General features: G+C 32.3%; 1 protein-coding gene across 1 annotated transcript in view; it reads right to left on the bottom strand.

The window, feature by feature from the left end:
* Positions 1-19,848, bottom strand: part of LOC145335307 (uncharacterized) — a 111,336-nt gene that overhangs the window by 60,250 nt on the left and 31,238 nt on the right. Inside the window, exons 2-3 of the mRNA XM_080181043.1 lie at positions 8,921-8,978; positions 6,453-6,511 (exon numbers count right to left, since the gene is read on the bottom strand). Coding sequence (XP_080037169.1) covers positions 6,453-6,511; positions 8,921-8,978 — 117 coding nt within the window. The remainder of the gene's footprint in view (positions 1-6,452; positions 6,512-8,920; positions 8,979-19,848) is intronic.

Genomic DNA, 19,848 nt, shown 5'->3' with positions numbered 1-19,848 from the left:
CACTAAAGTTTTTAAGCGAACGCACAATAAACCTATTTGTTAATAACGTAAATTAACTTTGTATTAAACTATGGGTATCAGATTAATTTACAGTCCAATGTCCACTTCCTCCCTTATTTGTGTAACAATGAAAAAATTTATTTATACTTTGTTTAAAAACTAACCCCAACTCCAAAACTAAGACATAAAATATTCTTAGTGCAAACTGTTTTTGATTTGATGAAATAAACAAAATAAAAAAAGACAGAAAAAAGGGTAAAACGACTTGACTGACAAATTTTACTTAAACTTTATTTATATTTATATCTGGTGATAAAACACTCCTTCTACAAGGTATTGAGTTCTATACATAATACCTTTTCTATCTAATGGATTCTGACTTTACCCCCTCATAAGGCCTATGTTATTAGGGTACTCCTATGGGGGGGGTGGGATCAGTTTAGTATGTGGGGTGAAACCACCCTTCAAATATTTAATATGTTAAAAATGTTTTTATTGTATGACAAATGTACTTTTTCATACAATCATACAATAAATATTCAAAAATATACCCCTGCTTGCTTGTAGGGGTGTCTTGGGCAAAGCAAACAGTTGGATGTGGATTCTGGTGTGGTTCAAGGCCCTTTCATTTTTCAAATCAGGTGAATTTTACATACAACATAACTTTTGTTTTAACACCAAAAGCTAGACGTTTATAAGAATTTAAAATACTGTTATGTAGACTGTAGTAGAGGGTGTAAAGAGTGCTTTATTAACAAAATATTGGACTATTCCACTTTGTCTAAAACAATATAAATTTGTTTGCTATTTATTGTTAAAGATTTAAGAGATTTTAAAACTTTTACATTCTTTACTATTAATCTTATTGTCAGTAAAATTTAAGATGAGCTGAATTTGAATTTCCGAATGTGTACATAGTTTCCTAAGTGTTTTAGCTCATCAAATTTAATGTACTTTTTATTTGAAAATATATTCCAATTGGAATCTATTTGCTATTTGCTAGCGAAGGTACTGTCCTTAAGTCTATCAGTCAATAACGCTATGGAGTTTATATGGTTTTCTCTACTGCTAATCAAGATAGACAGCTGAAATTTTTGTGTAAAGATTCACAATACTAATAAAGCTTAAGTATAGAATCTACTTTGTTCGTTATTATGTCACTCATGAATACTACAAAAATATAGGTTCTTGATTTTTACACCTAATTCTTATTCTGAACATATGCTTTTAAAAACACAACATCCACACTTTAATATTTGATTTTTTAGAGCTACTTATGGATTTAATCATACTCTACTTAGAAATAAATTTACATCTGACTTTCAAATGAAGTTTAAAAATTCTACAAAAAAGATTTAGATGTTACAGAACTGAAATCATTTATTACACACAGACAAAACATTCGGAGGGGGGAAAGCAAAGTTCTTTAGAACACCAGGAATTTAAAGGGATAAGACGATGGCCGATAAATTTATGTACATCCCCAATGATTATACACAAATTTACCCCTTCTGTTGATAATAATGAATGATTGAAACGTTTAGACACCCAACAAACCATTCAATAAGTCCCTAAAGTAGTTAAGTCACTAAATAAGAAAACTTTATTTTAAAACTTTGGGGACTAGTGTAATAAAACAGCCCAATATCATTCACTGATAAAACACGCTTTGGGTGTTTAAGATGATATTATGACAGCTACCAAAATCAAGTTTAACCACGCCCAATTTAATCAAGATTTATGAATTTATCATTTAATTACAGAACAAAGTGATTTATTTTGGCACCAATTTTTTAATTTTTAAAAGCGAGGCTTTTCTATAATTAGGGTTGGTCCGTCCGTACGTCACAGTTAGCTCTTTTCATTAATTTAAACAGGTTAGAATTGTCCTATCGATTCCAAACTTTGCATGATGGTTCCTGTAGTAGTTAGGTACAATTTAGAATGCGCAGCAACTCTATAATCAATACCAGAATGTCCGTACGTCCATTTTAAACATGTCGATTTTTAACTTTTTTGACAACAATTTTTTGTATGTTAAAATAATCCGATTCTTCTGACTTTTTGAAAACTGATTTCTATTACAACAAGGTACATTGTTATAAGCGAAGCATCTCTATAAACAAGTCCCAAAAATGTAAGTATGTCCTTAAACAGTATCATCTATTTATGCAGTTTTGCAACAAATTTACTTACAATATTGTTTGTACTGATGCATTTCAGTTCTGAGAGGAATGAGAAACTGTCTCAATTTTGTATAACTTTAGCGGAACAAGTTCCAATTACGTCATATTTTTCTTTCCCGAAAAAGGGAGCGGGGGAAGAAAATCTCTTCAAAGAGATGGGGAAAACCCCCTTTTCTCCCATCTCTTTTTTCTTCCCCCCTTCCCTTTTTTTTCTTTCCCCCTTCTCTTTTTCGGGAAAGAAAAATATGACGTAATTGGAACTTGTTCCGCTAAAGTTATACAAAATTGGGACAGTTTCTCATTCCTCAGTTCTGACAATCTACAAGTGTTAATGTTCGTTTTCCTTCCATTTCTGAGCTTCGCTTTTATGGATAATGTCATCCTTGTTTTTATATTATTACTAGTAGCTGCGCCCCGAGCATCTACTGGCTATGTATTCTAAGAGGTAGGAAAGGACAGAAAAATAGCCTAAAACCATCCCGGGATATATGTAACACATCCCTAAAATTGAGAACCCAATCGATTCAGTATTTATCGAAATCCTCAAACAAAAAGAAAACAGTGGCTTATATTTTTTTAATATTAAGGTTAGTTTTTATTGTTTCTAATTCCAAAATACTATTTTGAGGTGATTTATTTCTGCTTCCCAAATTTCTGTTTTTCTATAATGTTGTGTTATTTTTTGAAGTAATTTAATTATTTTCAAGCTTATCCAATTTTATTAACTAACATATATTGTATAATTGGTAGTATAGCATCAATTATTTTCCAACCATGAACTAAACCTCCGCCGCGCCCCTTATTATTTTAGATATTTTATTGGATAATCAGAAAGCTTTGGGGAAATGTTATATATGTTCTAGTACAAATGCAGGAATAAAAATAAGATAAAAATATATAAATAAGCCCCCCGGAGGGTATATGCTTTTTTAAAACCTGTAACCTGGTTTAAAATAGGTTAGGTTAGATTAAGTGTCTTCTCCGACGTTTGTCACTCCTGCGTTTGTCATATTGTTCAAGTCTATACTATACTATAATGAAGACACTATTATGGCAAAAATTATTGTCAGAAATGTTTAGTTAGCCCTTACAGGGTACCAATTAAACTAACCTAACCAAAAGAAAAGCATTATACGTATACTTTTAATTGAAATCGAGTGGGGACTGGGGAGTGTTTCACTAGCGGAATAAGATACTTTGCCTTCAAATTTATTATCTAATAATGTAGAGAGAAAATGGGTTGTGTTAGTTCTAATTGACAGCTGTGTCCAACCCATTTTTTTAGCAGGGATTCAGGTATACATCACATTTAGTTGACTTAAAATATTATGTTTTGTTGCTATAAAACAAGGATGACAACATCCATAAAAGCGAAGCTCTGAAACGATAGGAAAAACGCACATCAACACGTGTAGAGTGTCAGAACTGAATAATCAGAATATAAATGTATAAAAAGTTGAAACCAAATTTTAAGTAAATTCATTGAAAACTGCTTAAATACAGGATTCTGTTTAAAGACATACTTATTTTTAGGACTTGATTATAGAGATACTTCGCTGATAACATTGTACTTTATTGTCTTTAGAATCAGTATTCCAAAAATCAGATCAACCAGATAATTGTATCACATAAAAATTAGCTGTTAAAAAACTTAATAATCATCATGTTTAAAATGAACGTACGGACATTCCCGTAACGATTATAGAGTAGCTACGTTTTCTAAGTCGTACCTAACTACGAAAGGAATCACCGTACAAAGTTTAAAATCGATAGGATAATTCTAACATGCTTAAATCAATTAAAAGAGCTAACAGTCTGTGACAGACGGACGGACGGACTGACCCTTATTATAGAAAAGCTTCGCTTAAAAAAAATTTTAGGCCGGTCTTTCATATATAAGTAAGACGTAGGAAACCCTAACTTCTAGATTATCTAAGATATATTAATAGGATTTCAACCTATTATTCTTCGTCTGATATTTAGTTAAAAGGAATGTTCAGTAGGGGGACAAAGTGTCTCAGCCATGTGACGTCATAAAAAAAGGGATTATTCAATATTCATCTCTTTTTTATGGGTTTTCTCTCATCTTCCTCATTTTTATGACGTTACATGGCTATTTTTTAGACACTTTGTCCCCTTACAATGTGTCGAATGTTTAAGGATACATTAAACTGTAATCCATAATTTTAACCCATAGGAGGGGTAATTTTGTTAGTAAACATTGGAGATATACATCATTTATATTGTCCAAGTCTTATCCCTTAAGCTCCCTGAGTTCAGTAAATATCTAGGTTAATTTTGCTAATTTTTTCCATCAACACAAACAGAGCACAATTTGGCAGCACAAACAGAAAAAAAAGAGGAAAAACATTATTAATTTCTGTTTCACATTCAGGGACCTAAAGGGATAAGACAATGGCCGATAAATTTAAATACATCCCTAATGATGATACACAAAATTATCTCTTCTGTAGATTAAAATTAGTGGTTGAAATATTTTAACACTCAACTTGATAAATCAACTTATTAAATCTCACTAAAGTCCCTCAAATGTTAAACCAACGAATGATAAAACGTTATATAAAACTTTGGGGACTAGTCTAATAAACAGCCTATTGTCCACTCTCTCTCTAATCCCATTGCTCTTCTTTTTATATAGTTTCATCAATTAAAAAATCTGTAACAAATTGACAATAAATTATAAATAAGGATCTTGAAAAAAAAATTTTAAAGCAAGGGTGTGGAAGAAAGTGGAAAATTGATGCACATGGAAAACAACTAATTACTTTAAACAAATTAAAACTTCTGTAGATTAAAACTATTCATGAATATTTCTGTATTTCTTAAAACGACAAAATTTTTAAATCGGACCATAAACACTGAAGATATGGAGAAAAATTTGAAAAATATAAAAATAGCATAAAACCTGCTAAAAAGCGATCCTACCGCCATTGATGTTTTATACTTAATTGTGCTTTTTAATGATGGGAATTTTGCCAAAAAATTTCAGCATTCTATCTTTCATAGGAGCTGAGTAAATCTCATTTCCTCCATAGCGTTACGGACTTACTGACGGACGGACGGACAAAGTGAATTATAGAGTAGCTTCGCTACTGAAAATCATATGAGGTTTGTTATTGAAAAGCTGTTATTAGAAGGTTTGTTATTCTAACTTCGCTTTTAGTGGTATCAATATTATCATCCTTGTTCATATCTGGTTTTTTATTATAATTGGTAAAAGCAATTCTACTGATGGTTTCCAACCAGAGTAATATCATTAACTCTTTTTATGGATCTACTGCAGTTCACGGAAAAATATTGCTGGTAAGCAATACTTCCAAAAATCTATGAATTTTGAAGGCTGCTAGCTGCCAAACGGCTGAACGTACAGATCATGCCCGCACGCTGTTTTAATCGGCATAAGAAGGCCTACATATAATCTGGAATAGCCATAAATCAATAATGCATAATTATCTCGCAGTGCAGAGAAATGCGCGAAAAAGACCAATTTTACGCGTTTTTTCTTCAGTAAAGCTTTCCCTTTGCATAATTGGATCTTGGATATTCCAGATTATTTGTAGGCCTTCTTATGCCACTTAAAATGGTGTGCGAGTATGATCTGTACGTTCAGCCGTTTGGCAGCTAGCAGCCTTTAAAATTCATATATTTTTAGAAATATTGCTTACCAGCAATATTTTACCGTGAACTGCAGTAGATCCCTTTTTATTTATACTTATATCAATTAGATAAATTGTAGAACAGTGTTTGTACTCTTATTATTTCAGGTATTATATTAAATAACATCTTAGTTTACAGGTCTTTTGTACCATGTCTAACAGACCGACGTACCAAGTAATACGCTTTATGTAATATAAGTTATATTCTTTGTGCTAATTGACACAGGCAATCTTTTTAAAAAATTTAGCCTTCTTTCTTAAATAATAGCCGAGAAAATCACAAGTACCCCATAGCGTTACAAGATCACGGACAGACAAAGCGAATTATAGAGTATCTTTGCTACTTATTCAATAGTCAATAAAACTAGCTGTAAGCAACTTTCAGCTAAAATTTACGGAGGAATTAACATTTGATCTACTTAGGGGGGTGGGGGATGTCTAAATAGCTCCAAATTATCCCCACAACATTAAAAAGAAACTTCCATTAAAGGGAATATTTACACTGCACTGGTGATTAAAATAAAGTTCGTCATTATTGAACAAGTTGGCCTACAAGAATGAATGAAAGCAAAGTAACCAATCCACTTGCTTTGAACAGTTGATTTTCAGGACCCTGCAGTATACTGGTATATCAGCTCCCAAGCAGTCCTGAAAATAAAATACCAAGAATGACAACATCCATAAAAGCGAAGCACTGAAACGGTAGGACAAACGGCCATTAACACTTATAAAGTGTCAGAACTGAATAATCAGAATATAAATGTATTAGAGTCAAAGCAAAATTGAAAGTAAATTTTGTTGAAAAACTGCTTGATACAGAATAATGTTTATGGACATACTTACATTTTTAGGACTTAATTATAGAGTTGCCTCGCTTATAACATTATACTTTGTTGTCCCAGGAATCAACATATCAAAAATCAGATCAATCGAATGATTAGATCACATAAAAATTTGTTGTTAAAAAAGTAAAAAAATCAACAAGTTTAAAATGGACGTACGGACATTCTTGTAATGATTATAGAGTTACTACGCTTTTTAAATCGTACCTAACTACTAAAGGAATCACCATGCAAAGATTAAATCGATAGGACAATTCTAACATGCCTAAATTAACGAAAAAAGCTATCCCTCTGTGACGGACGGACGTACGGACCGACCCTAATTATAGAAAAGCTTCGCTTTTAAAAGCGATTAGGTCAAATGGAAGCTAAGATTATTAACAAATTTTACCACGTAGATAAGTTGGAGCAGCTCATAGTGCCTAATAAAAAGTAGCGTCATACATTACAAATGATAGGCCAGTGTACATTATACCATTGGTCAATATAAATGTATACTGGCTATTCATTGGTTATACGTATTGTATGACATCATTTTTTGTTAGAAACAATAAGCTGATTCAGATAAGTTTTTTTTCAGAGAGTGGTTAATCTTGTAGTTTGAAAATTAGATTTAAATTTGATGAATTTAATTTGGCGATTTGAAATAATGTTTTCAGTGTACCATCTCTATAATTATGTCTTAAATGTAAGCATCTTACATTGAAGAAAATTTAAGACATCAGGGCACAGAACATTTTATTTTTCTAATTGCTGAGCTTTACATGATCCATAATAAAGTGTACTCTGTAGCGGGCTAAAATAACGATCTCCCCCATCCCCCTACTTTGCCCCCATCCCCTCCCCTCCTACAGGATAAACGGCCCGACCAATAAAAGCGAGGGAATTTTGCAACCCAAATTGACGACAATTTTCCTCCTGTCATAATATCCAAGTATATTCTACATCCATTATATTTTGTGACATATTTGTTATCTAATTATAGTTCAACGTAAGAACAGGAAAAAAGATTTTTCTACACTTCCTATTTTTATTTAAGAAATATAGACTATTTGAGAGTAATCAATTAGGGATCTAAAGGGATAAGACAATGGCCGATAAATTGATGTACATTTCCAATGTTAATACACAAAATTATAGTTTATATAGATTACAATTGGTGGTTGAAACGTTTGGACACTCAACATAATGAAGCAATTAATCAAAATTCATTGAAAGTCTCCAAAGTTGATAAGCCAACGAATAAGAAAACGTTATTATAAAACTTTGGGGACTAATATAATAAACAGCCCATTGTCCCCTCTCGCTCTGGTTGCCAATAAACAAGGATGACAACATTCGTAAGTAGCGAAGCTCTTAAAAATAAAAGTAAGAAGAACAGACAAAGAGATGGTAAGAAAAAGTAAGCAAAACAGACAAACAGACGGTTTGTTGTTGTTTTGTTGTTTGTAACAGACGGTCATAATGAATTGTAGAGTATATTCATGTCCATAAGTCCCTACATTCAGATAAATAACCCCATACCCCTTACTCTAATCATGCCTAATCAGCATAAGAATCAAAATCTGAAATATCAAGTAAATAGGAAAACACTGGGGAAAAAAAACAAGAACGGATGGAATAGATAGACGGACAGACCTGCTTTAGACAAGCTTTGTTTTTTCTCTATGTCTAACGTAATATAGAGACAAAATAGAAAATTGAATAAAAATTGAATTTATAGACAGTTATAGACATTCAATAAATTTGGGAAAAAAATCACACAAAGTACCTTGCTAAGCAATGATCCCCCCCCCCCCAGACCTTTGTCTTTTTAATAAATTAAAAATAAGGAATACAAAAATCTAACCATCCCCCTTTAAATTATTTTATAAACAATTAGAAGGGGTATGGGTATCAGGCACTTTGAATAAACCAAGAATGCATAGTGACATGGCTGTATGACAGCATATTTCTCAAGCGGTTAAATAATGCACTACAGACAAACAGACCGACATAGGAAACTTGTAAAGTAATCACTTCTAACAAGGACGACTGCAAACATAAAAGGAAAAAACTAACAACAAAGCTTTTAATATCAACGAAACAGGGTATGATTTAGATGACTGAACAAATTATTGTTTTTAATCTTCGTTACTGCAGGCTTATGGAGATGTTAAGAAGTATGAAAAAGACACATCCTTCGCTTCTGTAAAAAAAAAGATGTAGGTAGTACCTGTGAAAAAACCAACACCAACAAACAGCTCAACAAAACTTTCATATTCATCACAGACCTGAAATTTAAAAATTGCATTATCCTAATATATAAAGTAGTTCATTGTCATTGCTTGAACATGAATTAGGTCATTTTTTGTTAGTTTTTGATAAAACCTGTAAGGTTTATATTTAAAAAAAATGAAGCAATTGTTTTTTTTACACCCTTTAACTAAATTACAAAGTAGTTGTTGAATTTAATACTGTTATCAAAACTATTTAGTTAATGTTTGCCAGATGGACTTGGCCGTAAAACTGAAAGTAAAACTAAAGAAAAAAGGCACTTAAAGTTTACTTTTTGGCCGTGCCTGTTTAAAAAGAATTTGTAAAAAAAGTACTTATAGTTCAAATTTGCAATCAGACAAATTAAATGTCAATAAACACTTTCAGTTTTAACCCTGTTTAAGTATAGCGGGGGGGGGGGGCTCCTATATTCATAAAAGATATTTTAACAATATTCTGAAAAATAGTTACCTATTCTATTTACTAGTTACTAATTCTATCTATTGGGTATACAAAAATCAAGGCTCATTTTTTCAAAGCCCATCATTTTTACCCGGAATATTTTTGGTAATTTTATATGACAAAATGTGTATTTGTACCTCCCCCCCCCCCAAAAAAAAAAAATAGGAGTAGTACTTACAACCTCCCCCCTTATGTAAATTTTACAATTAGGGTAAGATTTTTTTGGGAGGGGTTGGGAAATCTTCTTTTAACCCTCCCAAAGCTTTATTGAACACCTTATTCGTGTGCAAAAAAGTAGGGTTGTACTGTATACAAAGGGACAAATAAATTGACAATTGAACGGCCATAAATTTTGGACTTGTGGTATGTATATTTACTTTTAGCTGTTGTTTTTTTTCAATTGCAAAATTAACAAGTAAAATTATATCGAAGAGTAGCGTAACATTTTTTCTTGTTTGTATCGCCGAATTGATTGTTTTTAGGGACTTTTAAAGACTTTTTTTATCTTTAGATTTGGCCTATTTTATGCTCTCACTTCGAATGATGCCATGGGAGATACACAGATACAAAGAAATTCTGAATCTAAATTTGAAAATAAGAAAGGGGGAAAGTTTTCTTCACTAACCATTCCCTACCCTTGCGGCTGGAACTAACCCTGCGGGGTCTATACCAGCGGTGCCCAATCCCGTTCAATACCAAATATAATTTACGTGCTCGACAATGAAATTTGGAGGAAACTATCAACATTTTCTATATCTAAAATTAAGGGGATGAACAGTTTTTGTACTTTATATCTATACTCCTTGCAAAGCAAAAAAATTATTTAAAGAATGGCATTGGGGTAAATGGTTAATCTACTAGAACTAACGAATCTAAATGTAATACAAAGGCATGGTAAAATTAATAAGGTTAGAAATATAGTATTAGGGTTCCAACCCCTCATCTTAACCCCACCCCCTACCACACACACACATACAAGTATAAAACCATGGGATAACTAGTAAGGATATTCCCTGAAAAGTAAAACTCAATCTTGGACATACAGACTGACAGGTACTTTTAGAGCAAATTACATCTAAAATTTCTCAACCGATTAAAAAGTAACAATCTAGCAAGAAGTGAAAGGTAGAAGGAATGCCTTAGCCTAACCAAATATATTAATGTAAATTCAGCCTAAGAAATTTATCTTCTTTAAATATTTATGTAGAAAAATCTGATGTATGATGCCCGGGTGGTTTTGTAAAAGGTAACCTGTATTTCTTAAACTTACAGTATTTAGATTGGGTCAAGTAAGGATTAGAAAACCCCCCACAGGTATAGTATCCCGTAAAGATAGGGCCTCGCAGGTTTATAGACTCATTTTAATAGAAGAAAAGGTTGATTTATCTACAATTAAAGTATCTGTGCAACAAACCTGCCTTTTTTACTATCTTATTATCTAATCCCCAGCCAACCTAAATACCTAATCAGAGTTACATTTAAAGAAATGGAATTGCATAAAAAAGCGCGGCCATTCTCCCGGATTATCACCGTTAAGTTTCTCAATAGCTATAATTTTAGTAGCGCAGCTGTTCTCTGACTTATTCAGTCTGTACATGTAAATTCAGATAGGAAGGGGACAATAAGCTGTTTATTACACTAGTCCCAAAAGTTTTATAACAGAGTTATCTTATTCGTTGGCTTAACAACTTTGGGGCCTCATTGAATTTTGATTGTTCTGGTTTATTAACCTGAGTGTCCAAACGTTTCAACCACTAATTGTAATGTACAGAAGTCGTACTTTTGTATATTTTCAATTGAGATGTACATAAATTTATCAGCCATTGTCTTATCCCTTTCATATCCATGTATAAAATATGGTCGAAAATAATAATATCTATCATTATTTTTTTAACTTGCAAGGAATAGTTATTTCTCGCATCGTATTATAAACAGCTTTCCGCGGATATAGAATGTACAATCATAAGATTAAAACCAGTTTTTTTAGCCCCGAGGTGCCGAAGGTTTTAATCTTATGATTGTACATTTTTATATTCGTAGAAAGCTGGATATAATACGATGCCAGACATAGTTTTTTCGTATGGATGAGAACCGGTTCCTATCCACCGGATTCGAATGAATACGAGAAAATATTTACCTATGTCGATATATTTTTGGGGGATCGATATATCTTCCCACAAAATACTTATATGATCTATGAGAAGCTTTGCTGTAAAGAGAAACCATATCGGTTCAGCGGTTAGCGAGATCCTTTGCTACACATACACAAATGAGATAGACATCCTGTTACTTTTTTAAAAGGATTAAACAAAATTTTAATAAATTAAAAATTTTTACAAATTTAATTTTTGGTTTAATCTAATCGTTCTTCCGAAATTAATTTTCTAAATTAGAAAAAAAAATCTTTTATAAATAAATCCATAGAACACAAATTATTTTCTTTAAATTATATAATTTTAATTAAGTAAGTAAATAAACCTTTCCTTATCAAAAGCGTTCCGAGAAGAGTTCCCCCTGGCCAAATTAAATGGAGTTGAGAAAATTTGAAAATGCAAACAAAATGAGTACATATTAAATTATAGAACAGATTCACCGTAAGATTTGTCAAAAATGTCAACATTTAACCCATTAGTGACGAACCGGCTTTTAACGCCCGGTTCCAGAAAATGCCGAAAAATACCGGTTCTCAGTTTTAGGATTGCATCATTCTCAGTATGAATCCCCCCTCTACTACCCTGGTTTTCATTTCCCCCTGGAGCAGGCAGATTTGCTTACTTCCGTTTGCCGGTATAGCTCAACAAAATTTGAAAACCAAGAAAAACAAGGTGATTTTAAAATACCCCTCCTAACTTTTTTGTTTATGAAGTAAAGTTAGTGATTTTTTTCGTGAAATTTAAAGTTTATTGGCATTTACATTCATTTGTGAATTCGTTTTATTCAAATTATTATTTTTTATATGATTTTTTTATCGTTTTTTACGTTCTATATAGACCCGGCTCGGCATATGGGGGGAAAGTCTGAAATTTTCATTACCCGGTTTTACTAATAGATCTTTTTTACAACAACAACAAAAACCGGGTTTATTAACCAAAAAGGGGTGGTACCTATAGCCAAAATCTTAAATGTGATATAAATTGTTTTGTATGTTAGTTGTAGCTCTATCAATTACATGAGGTTATGTAGTTTTCAATTACGGATCGTATCGTAGTTTTAAAAAGTGTTCATCTCACTTTGGGCGTTCAAAAATTACATTTTTAATTTTTTGGGCCAAATAACCGGGTATTTAGGTCGCAAACGGGCTTTAATGCCGGGGGAAAGCACCAAAAAACGCCAAAAACGGTTATTAATGCCGCAAGGTTTTTTTACTCGCGCCGAACCGGGTTTTATTGCAACTTTCCTGTGCACGCCACTAGAGCAAAACAAAAAAATTGGAATTCCGTTTTTACCATTATAAAGCTTCCCTGAGATTTTCAGCTCGATCGGTCCATAAAAGTGGCGCTCGGCACTAATGGGTTAACTTAATTCTGTGAAAGTAAAAAGAGAAACGTTTTATTTTTTGGCAAAATGGTGCATATATAATTAAAGTCTGTTAGACAAAATCGCGTTTTTTTTGTCATTTTTTACTGCACGAATTCTGGTAGCGATGCAACTCTTATAAGTGATTGTGTCCGTCCGTCTATTTTAGTAGCCCAGCTCCTCTATTGTTGAGGAATGCCCGTCAGTAGAACTATTACTTATTAGTCGTAGGATTCTACACTAAAAAACGAAGCATATCTTTTATTTCTTGTAAGCATATCATGTAAAATAAAGTAGTAAGTTTATTAGTCTGAAACTAATCCAAGTGTAATGTAATTTTCAGGAAAGCTTTATTAATGTGGTTTTAGGCTATTTTCTTTAAATTTCTTCACTAATGGCTAGGGATGAATAACCTAGTAAAGCAATATTGAGAAATTTACGTTTTTCCCATATCATAGTGAATCTTTATCACTAGCCAAGAATACGGACAAACAGACATTGTGAAATATTTAGGAGCTTCGCGACTTTGAAAATAAAAATTTAAATGGATCTCGTAGATTTCTTATTTTTAAAGATAAAAAGTTCAAATGGACTGACATTTCAAATAAATACAAATTTTAAATTCATAGAAAAAGGCATAGTTATATAGTTTTAAAATTTGGCAATAATTATTTATCGCATCGTATTATAAACAGCTTTCGAAGTCAATAAAGATTAATTTCAGTTTTGTAGGCTCCGAGGGCCTAAGGTCCAGGCTTACAATTTTATTCTTTTTTATTTAATTATCCGTGCAAAATAGTTTATAATACGAAACTAATCGGCTCTAGTTCATCGGAAACTAACGGTTTAGAAGCCATACTGGAAATAAACAAATTAAATTATTTTTATTTTAAGACTCTAGTGAAAAGCGTTGTGGTCGAGATTCGATTATTTTTGGGTAGAGAAGAATATACATTATGTTTTTTTACTTCCATTAAGATATCAAATAGCCTAAAACCTCATTCTAGAAGAATTCCTAAAACTTAAGATTTATTTTACCAATTCCTAAATGCCAACACAACCATATACATATTTAAAATCCTTATATGACAAAAAGGAAAAATTGTAGATCAACATAAATGAAAGGTCAAAAAACAATCCTTGAAAAAGAGAAAAAAAGTGCATGAAAAAAATTCATAGATACATATGGAGAAAAGTCAATAAATTTATTTTTAATGGATTTTTTTCTCTGAAAAGGCCAGTCCTTTAACAGCGGAGACTAAGTCAACTTTTGGCGATCTTAAAGAACAGATCATTTAGAACTGAATCAAACTTCTTAAATATTTAAGGCACACGAGAATATTTTTTATTATAAAAAGATTAGAAATAAGGAGGTTAGCTTTTCTATTGTATGATATTGGTTAGGTTTTATTGGGTAATGTGTAGGCCTGCATGTAGTAGAGGCCCAAAGGGTTATTGCCCCACCCCCCTCTAAATCATAGGATAAATCTGAGTTAAGCATGATAGTAGACAAAATAATGCCACGTCTTTCGATCATACGCCGTCACGCGTCAGGTTAAAAGGGTGACGCAAATTTCAGATCCCGGATTTCACGATTTGGAAAAAAAATATCTTTATATTATAGCGAATTAAATAATATTGCAAGCATCGCTTTTATCTTATAGAGAAAAATAGTACATAAAATAGCGAAAACTGATATCTGAAATTTGCGCCACCCTTCCAATATGACGCATGACCGCTACGACCGCGAGACGTGGCATTATTAAGACTTTAGTTGTACCATGGAAAAGGGAAAGAGATTCTGACAAACAATTCTGAGTGAAAATTTCAGCACAACCCTCTTCCCTTATTTCTCCCCACTTCTTACCCACTTCTCCTCAGTAACACCAAAACAAGTTTTACGCCAACTATACGCAAGTAAAACATTTAACTTCCGGTAATTTCAAATGTGATTAATTGGCTTAATCACAGCACCTGAGTTGTACAAATTTATTTTATATTTTAAGTTTTACTTTTACTTTTAACATTAGATTTAGTCTATTGATTTAGTAATTCTATTTTAAGGAAAAACTTTTTCAACAGAGATGATCAAATCCATGGGTGAAGACGCCCCCCCCCCCAAAAAAAAAAAAAATTTTGGAAGTATATTAGATTACCCCCACCACTTGCAAACCTTTAAAACTCCTCATTTTACCATCACTAAAATAAAAAAAAAGCTTGGACGTCCTTGCTTGAAATTATAGAAATAACAAAAAGTTTTAATTTTTGTAACATATTCTATACTGTAATAAAATGACAAAAATAATACATTTTGTCATGATAATGATCATTTTTAACATTCGAAAATAATAAGCCTCTCGAGTCTCTAGCATCTTTAGATTTTCTAACAAATAAGCTTAAATCCTTGACATATATACATACTAGCATCTAGCTTATATTATACTAAATGATTGTTATGTGATAGACATACTCGAACCTGTTATAGAAAAGTTTCAGCTTTGAAAGTTAAGTTAATTCAACTTATTTACTTTGATTTCAAGTATACGGTTTTAGAATATTTGGAAAAACAAGTCCCGCAACAGATTAAGACGTCATACGATAAAATAACCAATAAGAGGCCCGCATAAATTTTACCATTGGTCAATTACAGTCTATACTGGCCTCTCATTGGCTACTATAATGTATGACGTCATAATCTGTTGAGGGACTTTAATCATCTTCTTCATAGATTCCCAGATATTTTACTACTTGTGTCTGATTTAGATTTGTACCTGCTTCACAGGTAACGTTCACCCAGAACCTCCTCAGGAACTCTTAACTTTTTGCACAGTGCACAGGGTTATGCTTTATAGTTATAATCATCATACTTTCTTTGCGTAAAATGCTAAACACAAGTCAAAATAACCAGAGAGGATGGGGGGCAAAAGAGCTGTTTATTACACTAGTCCCCAAAGTTTTATAATAACATTTTCTTATTCGATAAACAACTTTGGGGACTTTGGTGAATTTTGATTGGTTGCTTCATTAAGTTGAGTGTTAAAACGTTTCAACCCTTAATTTTAATCTACAAAAGGGTTAAGTGTGTGTATCATTATTAAGGATGTACATGAATTATTGACCATTGTCTTATCCCTTTATATCTCTGAAAGAAAAACCATCAAAAACATAAAAACATTTCTTTCAAATTTATGGAGTTCAGCCTTAGCTTTATAATACAGTATCAATCAAAGTGTTATGAGATAAACTTTACATCCCCTCACCCCCTTAAGAATTTTGCTAGGGTGGGTCAACACCCGCCCAAACTCCCCTCCCGCACGCCCCTGATCCTCAATTAAATTGCATTTGAACCAAATGTCAAGATGTGTTGAATTTTGAATATTCCAAATAAAATTATTTGACCAAAAATCTTCGAGTAAAAATGTCCATTTTCATTCCTATATTCGCGGAAAGAAATATGACAATATGCAGAATGATGGTCAGATTCTTACGAATTTGCTAGATTGAGGTGTTTATATAAAATATATGAAAACTTTTGTAGTTAACCAGGATGACAACATCCATAAAAGCAAAGCTATGAAACGGTAGAACAAAAAAACATTAACAGTGTCTAAACTGAATAACCAGAATATAAATGTATAAAAGTCGAAACAAAATTTGTTGAAAAACTGCCTAATTAAATACAGGATATTATTTAAGGACATTCTTACATTTTTTAGACTTGTTTACAGAGATGCTTCGCTCATAACATTGTAAATACATTGTCTTAATAATCAGCATTTCAAAAATAAGATCAATCTTATAATCATATAACGATTATAGTGTTGCTACGCTTTCTAAATCGTCTAATACAAAAATTACCCTGCAAAGTTTGAAATCGATAGGACAATTCTAGCATGACTAAATTAACGAAAAAAAAGTTTTGCGTTCGTTACGGATGGTCAGATCGACCTAACTATAGAAAACCTTAACTTTTAAAAATAGGATGTTTGAATATCTTGTTATTAAAGGCTGAGCACCTACAACAATTAATTCACTTGTTATGCATTTGTTTTGAGAATTAGGCAAACACGCTACGTCACATGAAATGATGGCATGATTAAGACGTGATAGACAGACTAACAGACAAGGATAGCAGCATATTGGAGCTTCATAATAAATGTACGTTTGTATGAACGTTGAAATTAAATGGTTTTGGTATCGTACATCTGATTTTAAAACACAATAGAAATAAATAAAGAAGAACGTCCAAGCTTTTTTAAGTAGGGTAAAATAAGGGGTTTCAAAGGTTTGAGGTTTTTTTTGTGTATTTTAAATTTTTAAAGGGGGTATAATCAGAGGTTTCAAAGTGGAGGGGGGTTATACCCCTCCCTCCCCCGGTTAACGTCTATGGAAAGATAAATAAAGAGATATCCAATGATTTTAAAAGATTTTGATTTTTCATGTTGTATGAAATAAAAATAAAATAGTTATTTTGGGTTTAGATAGGTTGCAGTTAAGTTATTTTTGGTTTTTACATTTGATTGAATTGGTTCAAAATTATTTTAAAAAGTGGAAATTCTAATTATCAACAATGGGGATTTGTATTAAATTATTGTCAATTGTCTTATCCCTGTATACTAATTGTGCTATAACCCAGGAAGGGAGGGGACAATGGGCTGGTTATTATACTAGTCCCCAAAGTGTTATAATAGCCATTTCTCATTTGTAGGCATAACAACTCTTGGGAATTTTATTGAATTTTGATTGGTTGGGTCATTAAGTTCAGTATCAAAGCGTTCCAACTACTTACTGTAAACTACAAAAGGGATAATTTTGTGTATCATTATTCGAGATTTCAATTTAATTATTGCCCATTGTCTTATCCCCCTGTTATAACCCCACCCATCTAAAGTAGCAATCAAAAGTAGATGTGTAAACAATGCACAAAATCTCAACAAAAGATGCAATTAACAGTTAGGGAGTTGAATCCATTTTTATAGAAGCAGAACTATAATCTATGATTATGGTTTGGACCCTCTAAAACTGTAATCTACCTTTCCACTTTCCCTCTCTTGGTGAAGATATCTTCAACGCCGATACGATTTTTGAAATGTAAGATTCTACTTTTGCCTCTTTTGGTGAAGATATCTTTAACGCCGATACGATTTTTGAAATGTAAGATTCCACTTTCAATAGAGGCGAAACTGGAATCATGGTATACATTTTTAATATCTATGTTTCTGTAATCTTCCATTCCTTTTTTAACATCGACATAATAGAAATGTACCATACTATTTTAACATTATGTCAATTGTGAAAAAAAAACATAGATTTTATATATAATTTAAACATTGTTGTATATTCATAATTAAATAAACAAAACATACAAAGAGCTTATATAAAAGATGTTTTGTTTATTTTTTAAAAAATACTTTAAAAAGGATATCAAATGAGTATTCAAAATTATATTAAGAAAGTAGTTTATTAATTAATTCAATTGTATATATTTGTAATTTTTTTGTTCAATTTATTTCATCTTAATATTTCCCTAGTAATCTCTCACCGTGTAAGTAAGCACTAAGAGGTTAATTGCTTATCTAATTGTGCATTTTTGTGGTAAGTTACTGAACAATTACTGAACAATTTGGTCTGATTTGTGAGTTAAAAGTGGATGGAGTAAATAAATCCTTAGACATTTATAGTAAATGTTGCTTGTATCAGTTGAAGTAAAGAAAAAGAAGGAGTAATAATTAACCCTTACAGATCGGGGGGTGGGGGCTCAAAGAGCCCCCCCCTCTAGTTTTTTCAATCTCATTTTTTTTGTAGGTAAGATGGAGTGCTGTGACTTCATGACTTTTTAAGTTTAGTAATTATACGTCGGCAAGAATTGATTTTATTAGGATATCTGGTCTGTGTCGGTCGTGGTGTCCGGTCAAAGTCGGTTGGGTAGCACCAAAATTAAAAAAAAAATTCTAAATAAATCTTAATTTCTACATTATGACTTTTGTGTATAAGGAGAAACCTAAAATTTTTTTGGTGAATACTTAGATATCAATGACCTTCTGAGAAAAGTTGTGTTATGACCGTTTGACCGCTCCCTGACCGACTTTATGACCGATTTTTGTCCGGCTTTTACTACAGACATATATCATGAATATCGTGGCTTCTATTACAGCTAGAGTCCTATAATTTTTTTTGGTAAATTCTTTAGCAACATCAAACAGATTTAAATATTAATTGGCGCCGCCAACCGCCGTTTTACCGCCGTAACCGCCGAAAATGGCGGTTTCCGTTATTTGCCGTTTTTTTGGCGATGATCAGAAAAAGTAATTTTTTTGTTATGAAAAATAAAAGTTCGTCCTAAAATTTGGTCTTCCTAGCTGCAAAATTGGCCACTCTACAGCTGTTTTGAAATTTAGCGGCTGGCCGCTAAAAAGCGGCTAAGGTGCGGCCTGGCCGCTATGACTAGAAAAAGTAATTTTCTCTAAAAATACACATGAACCACCAGAAAAAATTTTACGTCTTTATCTGTAACAGGAGCCGAGATAGAGGGGGGGGCTCCTTGAGCCCCCCCCCCCCCCCGATCTATTAAGGTGGGAATTGGGGCCCGAGCTGTAAGGGTTAATTCCTTCCTTCCTGTAAGCAGTTTATGACGAAAATTGAAGATTTGGCTGATATAATCCAAATAAGCAAAAATTTTCATCGATTGCTTATAAGAAATTTAACATAAAAAGGCATGATTTGGTATATAAGCCAAATAAGCAATAATTTTCATTGATTGCTTATAAGTAATTTATCAAAAAATAGTATGATTTGACTTATTAGTAGCGAAGCTACTCTATAATTCACTTTGTCCGTCCGTCCGTCAGTCAGTCCGTCAGTCCGTAACGCTATGGGGGAAATGGGATTTACTCAGCTCCTATAAAAGAT

Source organism: Acartia tonsa, chromosome 13 (assembly GCF_053477335.1).
Source record: "Acartia tonsa isolate MP-2025a chromosome 13, ASM5347733v1, whole genome shotgun sequence".
In the NCBI taxonomy this organism is placed as follows: domain Eukaryota; kingdom Metazoa; phylum Arthropoda; class Copepoda; order Calanoida; family Acartiidae; genus Acartia; species Acartia tonsa.
Note: the sequence above shows the minus strand (reverse complement) of the source record. Positions and strands in the feature narration are given on the sequence as shown.